Raw genomic sequence first — 10,164 nt, forward strand, 5'->3', positions numbered from 1 at the left:
CCGATCCTTCGGTAAGCTTTAATCTTCAACGTTCTTCTTCTTCTTCTTCTTATTGATAACCACGTATATCTCACTGACTGGACGAAATCATAAAGCACCACACAAGCATCCATACAATCATACACGAAGTAAACAATAGATCTAAATTGGAACAGTACACTAAACATAAAATCAAGATGAAAAGTTTATAAAACGAATCTACGTCTTGCTATGAACACACAGACGCGAAAAGCACTCTAATCGGAGCTACGGCGAAAAAGATACATCTACCGACAGATCTACTCATAAAACTATTAGCTTCATGTGTTTTAATTATAAAAAAACATATATAGGATATTTATAGATAATATAAATTAAGTCAAACTTAGGTTAGAATTATAATACTAAAGTAAAACAAATCATATTTTATTTATAAAACCCAGTTGCATAATTGTTATTTAAGATATGATTTAAACCATGATATTTCAGTGTTAGTGACATGATAAACACTGTTACTAACGCGTAGATCTCGTCGCTATGAATCTACCGCAACTTGAATGGACTAAAACGGAGCTAAAACTCGGAAGATATGAAATAAACAAGATTTCCTTTATTAAAGTAATAGATTAAATCTAACCTCGAATTTTTAAAGTTGAAAACATATATAACAGTAGTATGAACATATAGATTATGAAATTACGAACCTAACGCAAGTTGAACGGGTCAAATCGAAGTTAAAACGGATAAGTTATGGCTAAAACAAAATTAGTGGCAAATCTGTAAATAGTTGAAAACGTATTTTCAATCTAACCGAAACAAAGTACGCTTTCAAATGAAGAAAACAAAATCTGAAAACATGTTTTTGACTGCGGGTTCATTTGTCAAAAATAGAGGGACTCTTTAGAAAATATGCCAGTGAAAGAGTATCTTCTAATCTGGACCACAGATCTGAAAAAAGACGGCTCATGATGATGTGTATTTCTATTGTATTTCAAGGTTTGTTTCCTAAAGAAAAACGGCCACAAAACTCATGCGATCTCATATGCCGTCATCAACCTAGCAAACTGGAACAGGCAAAGCCATGCACGGCGGGCTGCTCTGCTAACTCCGCTCGCGCGGTGTCACTCATTCGCGCGCGTGCATGCGGAGGGAGCGCAGAAGCTGTGCGCTCGTCACGGCTGTGCGTTGGGTACGGTGCCGTTGGAGCAGCCGGCATCAGTGTGGGAGGCGGTGTCGGCATGGACGGAAAGAGCTTGGCCTGTTGGTACGGGGATGAAGACATGGCATGCCGAACTCATCTAATCTGCTGGCGTTCACGGCGGTTGAGCAGAGCAGAAGCGTCACGGAGCTAGCTAGCTAGCGCGGCTCGGACTCGACGTCGATACCCCAGCAAAGCAGCACGGTCGACACAAAGAGAGAGGGATGTTCAAGACTAACCTTTGCGCGATGATCGGAGAAGCTATTGCGGCGGCGGCAGAACGGCGGCGGCCACGGAGATGAAGAGCGGTGGCGGCCATGGCTTGGCTCGAGGCGAAGCGGCAGCTTGCGATATGGTTCGAGGGAGGCGGTGCGGAGGCAGGGCCGCTATTTATGGGGGATAGCGACGTGGGCGGCATGGCAAGGCAGTGTCGTAGCGGCATGGGGCTCTCGGCGACGTCCAACTCAAGCAGAGTCCCAGTCGGACACGAGGTAGGAGAAGGCGCTGACGCGTGGGTCCCACATGGCAGCGAAACAAAGAGGAAAAGAAGAGGGACGCGCCTGTGCTTCGGCTGGCTACGGGAGTGGGCCTGGGCGAGCGCGCTGGGCCTGCTGCCAACCGGAGAAAAGGAGAAAGGAGGAGTGGCCTGCGGCCCGAGAAAAAAAAAACAGGACAGGCCGGCAGCTGGCTTTGGGCCAAATAGGAGGGGAGAGTAATGAAAAATACTTTTCCAAATTTTCTTTTCCATTCTCCTTTTTCATTTTCAAACCGAATTCAAACATGAATTAGATCAAATTTGAATAGGATTTCAAATACACTTTTCAACTTAATTAAAAATGAGAAATTTTGATAAGTACTCAAAAATAAAATTTACACCTTTTTAAATTCTTTTATTTTTAAATTTTCTTTTACTTCAAAGCCATTTTTAATTTTATTTACAAAAGCAATTTAAACCATTTTAAATTTTCAATCAAAACCACTCAACCAAATAAATCAAATGCAAGGGCATGTATGCACAAACATGTTTCTACCTTATGATAAATTTTAAATTAATGAATATTTTTTTATTTTTCTATGTTTTCATGAGCACAAAAATACATAAATAAATCATTTTAATCCTATTTTCAAAAGAGGTAAATTTTAGGGTGTTACACCATTGTTGTTTGCTGAGTGTTTTTAGGAATTACACTCGGGCAAACCTATTTTCCAAAAAAAAAATTAGGAATTACACTATCATATATGACAATTTCCAATATACAGACAGTTTCATGCTAATTAGATAATAATTTGCAAGCAGTCAACCAAACAAAAAAACTGAAGGTCTGCTAGGAGATCCACTTCACTGACTCTAGCAGATATAAGTCCAGGAAAAGAAATATAGAATTTATACAGCTGATCACACGCAAGTGCATGAAAAACTGTTGGATTAATTTTTCTTGCAGCTGAGCACCACACAGAATCAGGCACCGAACAGAGAGAAAGAGATGCTAGTAAACTTTTGACCAATCAAAAAATAAGCACGGACTGCTGCACTTGCCGCTCAAAAGCTAACAGCAAGATGCACCTGCTGCTACTGGATCCTACGCTCATGTGCCTGAAGCAGGAACAAGCAACGAACGGAGAGAGTCGGACCGAGCAGCCTGGGAGCGGCGGACTGCTTCCTGGAGTTCGACTCCTTTTCACGAATCAACCAGAGAAAGAGAAGAAACACAGAGAGAGGAGGGAGCGTACCAGCGCAGGGTCTTTGGACCTTGAATCCGGTGGCCCAACAACGGTACCACACCGGTGTGCTCTGTGCGCTAGCGAGCACGGACTCGGGCGCTGGGCGCGCTCCTGCGGACGCCGGACAGAGCCGACGGACTTAAGCAGAAAAGGGACGCGACCAAAAAATTCAATGAAAACTAGATCAAATCAAAACGAATCGCTTCCAAATTTTGCACAGGCAATCACAGCGGAGGAGGGAAGCTATTCTCAAGAAATCATTGCCCCATTTGAACTCTGCCTCCAGAAAATTCAGATCGAAGTCAGAGAACGAAAACTTTTCCCAAAACCGAAAAGCAGCTCTCGTCTTGATCCAATCGAATTCATTTATAGAGCAACATCAGCACATATCATTGCACGAATCTAGCCAACCGAAACACACCCAAAACCTCGAATCAAACAGATCGAAGCAAGAACAAAAAAGAGGAAAACTAGAACACAGTAACACGAAAATCACGTACGGACACACATGATGAATCCCGGACGACGATAGGAACATTCGAAGATTTCTGCGGTGGCCGGAGGGGAAGAGGGCGGTCTGGAGAGGAGGGGAGGGAGGCGGCGCCTGCGGGAGGAGAGGGGAAGAAGAAGGGGTGGGGACGGGAGGAGTGGGCGCTGGTTAAATACGATATTTTGTTTGTTTGCCGAGTATTTCGATCGGACAGTTGGCAAAGTTTTTTTTTTATTTTTTTTTCTTTTTTCCTTTTTTTTCTAGAAAAAATATTTTATTTATTTACCGAGTGTTTTTTTTAACACTTGGTAAATTCTCTATTTATCGAGTGTTTTTTTTTATCCTCGATAAATTCCTATTTACCGAATGTTTTTTTTTTTGTCGAGTATTTTTAGCGTAACACTCGATAAAGAACTCGTTCGTCGAAAGGATTCCGGTAGTGTATCTTCGCCAAACAAAAAATGAAAGTTAGGGTTTGAATCACAACGAATGGATGCAATCAACTCTGCAAAAACGAATGGCTTATTATTCGTCAGTGGTTGGTTGGCTGAATACGACCTCTAAGGGAGGGTCATTCTTTTTCATTATTTCAAATAAAAGAAAAACAGACAGATGGAGCAGAAGTGCTTACAGTTACCGAGCAGGACTGACGATCGACGAGTTCGCAAGCTCGCAGCTGGCTCCTTCCGATCCGAGGCTCTCGCGCCCGGAGGCGAGAGTGGACGAATCGATCAGCAGAACAGTGATGTGTGTGACATGAATGAATGAATGAAAGCGAGATGATGGGGATAGAGAGACGCGTAGAAGCAGAGGAGAGGAGGCCTGCATGCTTTATACACACACGGCCTCCGGAGAGGACACCATGTTCTATCCATGGCAGAAAAACAGTAGATAGTTGAATGATTGCTACTGCCAACCAATAATGGGCCCACTCGGTTTCAATCTGCTTGAGGAAAACTTTGGCGTCCGACGAGCGACGACTCCGAAGGTGACCCCGAAACCGAAACCGAAGCCGAAGCCGGATTCTGGCCGAGCCTGGGCCCCCGGAGGGACACAGAGGACAAGGAGGCGAGGCTTGACATGCACACCGTCAAGCGGTACTACGATCCGTAGCAGCCTGGGCCATGCGATGTTCTCGCTCCTGTCACCATCGGCACGTCAGCTTATCACTTTCATCTCGTCTCAGAGTGGTCGAGAGACTCCGATGCCCGTGCAATGCAGAGCAAAATGCTGTAGAAGTACAACTAACTAGAGATGCCCTATTGGCTTTGTTCGGCACCCAGAAACCGACTTGTTCGGCTTGTTTTTTCAGCCAGAACAGTGTTTTTCTCTCACAACAATCCATTATAAATATCAATATAACCCAAAATAATGCATGAAAATGATCACCAACACAGACTTAGGGGTTTAGACGGACAATTTCTACGAGTTTTGGTGAATCGGTGTTTTCAGCAGGGTTTATTCAGAAAACCGTCAGGGGGACCTATACGCCAAAGGAAAAATCGGAATTCCACCGCGAAACCAACTCTAGAACGTTCCAGAGGACTCCAGAAGCCACGTCACCCATGAAAACATCTAGGCCCCTAGTTTGATTTCGGTGATTAATGATAATACAAGATTACTATGACTAACGTGTGTTTTGCAGAGTCAATTAAGTTAGGTCATGATAATGGAAATCGATTGGGCAATCATGGATGTCATGCCCCTACGATGGAAATCGTTTTGGTTTTCAAAGGATGGACGACAAGGTTAAGGATGACTAGTTCTAAGTGTCGATTGGAGTTGGAGAGACACTTAGAGTAGTTTAGGACTGGTGCCTCCGCGGGAGGCTCGCCCGTGCTGGCGCTCAAGTCGTGACACTCCAAGAGGAAGCGGCGCATGAAATCCGAGCTTCTGGTGGCGGCGGCGTCAGCGAACGACGCGGTGTCGGGCACGAGCAAGGTCAAGAACGCCGCGGCGCAGACGAGCAGCAGCGCTTCGTCGTGGAGCTGGAGGACCTCGGTGTTGAGTACCTGGAGGAGCTCCTCAGAATCTCCGAGAGCTAGCTATGTGATCACCGTGCGTCGGCAGAATTCAAAGGTAGCTTGGGCCATAGGGAATGAATCTTGAATGCAATGTCCAAATCCCCTTTAGTTGTTGTTATCAATGAGGGGCATCGTATTTCATTCAGAAGTGTTGTGATTTAATAGTGCTAGCTAGCATAACCAAATACCAAAACTTCCCTACAAAATACCCTTGCTTGCTTTCCACCGGCTGGGAAAAGAGAAAAGGTACACATGTTCAGTTTGATCGCCTATCTGAAATCCAATGTGCACTCAGAGTAAGCAGATCGAAGTTCCACACCTGCCATTTGCTATCGTATGCACAGATTGCTGAACAGTATCAGCTTACATACAAGTGACAAGTGATGAGCAATTTGATGTCTATCCTAATCCAATTTGATGTCAGGTCGCCCAATCAAGGATGGGATCTCTCGCCGATCCGTATGTGATACGCTATGTCTTCGACCTGCCCCTGCCATTCTGCTCCGTGTTCATGTTCAGGTGCGACCCGTGCGCTAATTTATTGATTATTATCAAGCTACCCGTTCGATTTTTGCTGTTTATACACTGTGTTTCTGCACTATTGTCTTTGTTCAGTTGTGCGATTGGAGATGGTTCCAACTGTGTAGTAGTCTCGCGTATTGCATTATTGCATGAGATTGTAATGGTTGGTTAATGGAATTTGGAATTGTTGGGGAATATAAAGTAATATTGAGAGACGGGTGTAGAGGTGGGATTTAGTGATCGAAGTAATGTTTTGGTTTCTATGCAGATACTTCACTTCCTTACAAAGTGAGTGCTTCCATGTATGTGTGCTTCTTCTCAGATGTGAACATGGTTTTCTCGGTACCTATGGGGAGTGGGAAGATAGTACTGTTTCAAACTCCGCGTTTTGAGGCTCCTCTCAAGGTTCCTTTCGCCAGATTGGTTCAATTTAAATAAAGGAACTTTAAAAACAGTACGCTGATTCTGAATGCCATTTTACAACATTAAATTAAAAGGTGAATAACACAATTTACTTTGAGGATTTTGTGGAGTACTCGCAATAAATTAACTATAAGCAGGCTGAATGCTGAGGTGGTGGAGAGAGGAGAGAGGGCTCTAAGCTTACTATGTCTTATTAAGATGGTTTCTATCACAAAGATTGGGTATTTTGGTCTTTTACCTTTGGTTTCAATGCGGCGTCCTATTAATTCCTCCCGTCTGTAATTGATGCGCAGGTTGCAGCTTCGACTCTTCGAATTATGATGCATCACGTTTGTACTGGGAAATATACTAATAGCTAAAACATTTGTTTGTGAATTTGTGTTTATTTCATCAGTTGATTTATTTTAGTTTTATGATTTATTTTCTAGACACCACCGTAGCGTTAGTACGGGCACTGTACTATGTCTTGCTATGTATGAGTGTTTTCCAGACTATATACATAGTCATATACAATTCCGTAAAAATATTATCATTTCGTTGTTTCATGTATATGCCTGAAATGAAACCGTAGCGTTATACTAGTTATTATAAATACGTACATCGCACATCAAGTTTCTTCACTCCGCTTTCCATCTAACTTCCATCGTCTTTGCCTGACTTTCCAACTTCCAGTGCTTGATTTTGACGACGAACTTGGACATTGGTTCGGCATGCAGCCAGAGTCTTTTGTTCCCTCTTTCTGAAAGCAACTTTCTCAATTGACAATAAAATGGCGACGACACGACGAAACGCTTTCCATCCACACACCGGACATCGGGTTGTTCCGTGTCCACCTCGTAGCTGCCACTGCCAGTCGATATCATCAAAATGTCATTCCAAGAAATGTACCAAGTAATTGCCTTCACTTTCACAAAGAAAATGCGACTCCTTCTCATTGTCTTCTAAGACATTGATGCCATATTGCCACATCAACAAATTAAAGCTTTGTTTCGCACAGCTCTTGATGGCTCTGTCTCCATTTTATAAATCAACTCTTTCTTGCTAAAATAATCTGGAAGCCTGGAAAGCAATTTTTTGTAACTTCAGAAGCTCCTAGGGCTCTATGAGTCAGTAAAACTGTAGCAGGAGACGTACCAAACAGGTGAATTTATCAATCAATAATAGAACCAAAAATGAAAAAGAAAGGGGCACTGGAACTAATCGTTGTGCTAGATATAATTAACGTACCTGGTCTACTACTCCCTCTGAACGATTCAAAAAAAGGCAAACGCAAAAGAAGTTGGGGTGATTAAAAATGTGCCTTGCCTAATTAATCCTCAGTAAGCATGTGTCTAAACGGCACTAGAATAAATTTATTAAGCCTAATTAATCGTCAGTAAGCATGTGTCTCGCCTAAAAATGTGCCTCGCCAAAAAAAGGTATGTGAACGAATTTATTAAGCCTAATTAATCCGTCATTAACACATGTTTACTATAGCACAACATTGTCAAATCATGAACTAATTAGGCTTAATAAATTTATCTCGTAAATTAGTCTCAATCTATAAAATTAATTATTTTTAGTCTATATTTAATACTCTGTGTCTAAACGTAGGAAACTTTAGCCGGTGAAAATAAAAGTCTGCATGAATTTGAACTGTGTGCCGACCGCACCACGTCACGGGGACGCGTTGATTCCAGCACACATCACAAACGACAAGGCCCCTTTCCAGCGTCTCATTCGTCACAGATAAACAGTAGAGTAGTTGACGGACTGCGAATGATTGCTACTGCCAACCAATAACGGGCCCACTCGGTTTCAATCTGCTTGAGGAAAACTTTGGCGTCCGACGAGGCGACGACTCCGAAGGTGACCCCGAAACCGAAACCGAAGCCGAAGCCGGATTCTGGCCAAGCCTGGGCCCCCGGTAGGGACACCGAGGACAAGGAGGCGAGGCTTGACATGCACACCGTCAAGCAGTACTCCGATCCGTAGCAGCGTGGGCCATGCGATGTTCTCACTCCTGTCACCATCGGCACGTAAACTTATCACTTTCATCTCGTCTCAGAGTGGTCGAGAGGCTCCAATGCCCGTGCAATGCAGAGCAAAATGCTGTAGGAGTACAACTAACTAGCGATGCCCTATTGCCATCTCAAGGATCCGATTCCCTTCAGGTTGATAGGGCCGTTGCATAAATTAAACTAAGAAGGTAATTAGGGCCAGTTTTGCCAGCTGGGAGGAACTGGAAGGCGTGCATCTCTACCTTTTGATGCGTGATGCCTCACATGTGAACGTGGAGCACCGTTTCTGTTCAGGCCTTTGATTCAGAAGGTAACACTTTTTATGTTTTCGTCCATTTGTTCTAAGAAACCGTACGGCCAAACTAGGAAACTCATATGCGCGTCTGGGCAAAGCCGGATGAGCCAGATGACGCGTAGTTCCTCGGCACGCCGCATGGGACGGCTGGGAGCCATCGGAGCGGAGCACACGGTTATATGGGTCGAAGTCGACGGCACGGTAATTGGCAAAGACAAAGACAGTGCCGTCAGGGAGGAGGTGGAGGAACGGCCGAAAGGGTACAGGTTGTTCTCGGCGTCGGGCTCCGTTGTCTCGTCCATAAACGGAAAGAACGTCAGCGCCGGCGCGGCGTCGGCGTGCGGGAAGTACTCGAGGTTGAACTGCCTCCGCCCGCCGAGGATGAGCACGCGGCCGTCGGGGAGGATCATGTCGGTGGCGTACCACCGCCGCGCGGCGAGGAACGAGGGGAGCTCGACCCAGCCCGTGGCCGGCGAGAAGAGCCGCGCGACGCGGTCGCCGCCGGTCTGGAGGAGCGTGCCGTTGGGGAGCAGCGCCCCGGACGAGCACCACGGGTTGGTGGCGAGCGGGTACGGGTGAAGCACGTTGGAGCGGAGGTCCAGGAGCACCGAGTGCGCCGTGCAGTCGGCGCCGTCGACGGTGGCCGCGCACGGCGCCAGCGCGGCCAGCGAGATGTTGGAGGGGCCCGTGTCGGTGCGGTCGAACATGAGGACGAAGTCCCCCGGGAGCAGCTGCATGTGCATCGCCGACACGCCGATGCTCGCGTGGAGGAGCTGCTATTCTCCCTGGGACGGGGCATCATCGGCGGCGGCGGCATTGGCAAAGCAGCTGGCGATCAGGAGAAGGTGGAGAAGGAAGGATCTTGGCTTGGGCATGGCTGCTGAGCATGCACGCATGCGATCTTTAAGCCTTTTCATGCATCCTTGCAATGTGATAAGCTAAGGTAGGGTGTACAGAGTGTGTTGCATACTTGCATCGCATTGTGACGTTGTGTTGGTGGAGGGTTGGTACATGGAAAGTTGTGGGGAAATGGGGAATACGCATTTCATGCTTGGAACCGGGTATGCCATTTTTGGACCTGCATTCATTCTGTTGACCAGTGAAAATATTCAGGTTTAGCTAATAATTAGCTGAATTTTTGCCAAAATTTGATCAAGCGGCCGGCATAAAGAGGAAACTAGTGATTAGGAGAAGTATGCACTTTCACTACTGGAGGCGCATGCTTTGGCCTCTAGCCCTCGGCAAAGGCCCAGAAACCCTCGGCAAAGGCTTTGCCGAGGGCTGCCCTCGGCAAAGACCCCTCGGGGAATTTTTAGACGGCGAAGGGGTCTTTGCCGAGGGCCCTTTATCGGGCACTCGGCAAAGCCTTTGCCGAGGGCCAGGACGGCCCTTGGCAAAGAAAAAAAGCCGTCAGGCGCCGGCGCCGTTGGTGGTTTCTTTGCCGAGGGCCGACCCTTGGCAAAGAAATGTGTTTTTTTTAATTTGTTTGCCGAGGGCCGACCCTTGGCAAA

General features: G+C 45.8%; 2 protein-coding genes across 3 annotated transcripts; one reads left to right on the plus strand and one right to left on the minus strand.

Annotated features, from left to right (window-relative positions):
* The first annotated feature begins 5,249 nt into the window (after positions 1 to 5,249).
* On the plus strand, positions 5,250 to 6,780 carry LOC136486010 (uncharacterized). 2 transcript variants are annotated; one of them, XM_066482774.1, is made up of 3 exons: positions 5,250 to 5,468; positions 5,838 to 5,932; positions 6,652 to 6,780. In XM_066482774.1, the coding sequence occupies exons 1-3, from the start codon at positions 5,268 to 5,270 to the stop codon at positions 6,677 to 6,679; spliced, it is 324 nt and encodes a 107-aa protein (XP_066338871.1). In that variant the 5' UTR covers positions 5,250 to 5,267; the 3' UTR covers positions 6,680 to 6,780. The 2 variants fall into 2 exon arrangements, with proteins under 2 accessions (XP_066338871.1, XP_066338870.1); XM_066482773.1 differs by lacking the exon at positions 6,652 to 6,780 and adding an exon at positions 6,029 to 6,125.
* Positions 6,781 to 8,084: 1,304 nt separating this feature from the next.
* Positions 8,085 to 9,710, minus strand: LOC136489892 (putative aldehyde oxidase Art an 7). Its single transcript, XM_066486403.1, has 2 exons — positions 8,601 to 9,710; positions 8,085 to 8,360 (listed from the first exon to the last, which is right to left on the minus strand). The coding sequence occupies exon 1, from the start codon at positions 9,394 to 9,396 to the stop codon at positions 8,662 to 8,664; it is 735 nt and encodes a 244-aa protein (XP_066342500.1). The 5' UTR covers positions 9,397 to 9,710; the 3' UTR covers positions 8,085 to 8,360; positions 8,601 to 8,661.
* Positions 9,711 to 10,164: the final 454 nt, after the last annotated feature.

This window comes from Miscanthus floridulus, chromosome 10 (assembly GCF_019320115.1).
Source record: "Miscanthus floridulus cultivar M001 chromosome 10, ASM1932011v1, whole genome shotgun sequence".
Taxonomy (NCBI): domain Eukaryota; kingdom Viridiplantae; phylum Streptophyta; class Magnoliopsida; order Poales; family Poaceae; genus Miscanthus; species Miscanthus floridulus.

Excerpts from the sequence above, each read along its gene's own strand:
- LOC136486010 (XM_066482773.1), top strand. The coding sequence starts at position 5,268 with ATGAAATCCGAGCTTCTGGTGGCGGCGGCGTCAGCGAACGACGCGGTG. Across the intron at positions 5,469-5,837 it reads TGCGTCGGCAGAATTCAAAG|GTCGCCCAATCAAGGATGGG; the intron begins GTAGCTTGGGCC and ends ATTTGATGTCAG. Across the intron at positions 5,933-6,028 it reads TGCTCCGTGTTCATGTTCAG|TTGTGCGATTGGAGATGGTT; the intron begins GTGCGACCCGTG and ends GTCTTTGTTCAG.
- LOC136489892 (XM_066486403.1), bottom strand. The coding sequence starts at position 9,396 with ATGCACATGCAGCTGCTCCCGGGGGACTTCGTCCTCATGTTCGACCGC.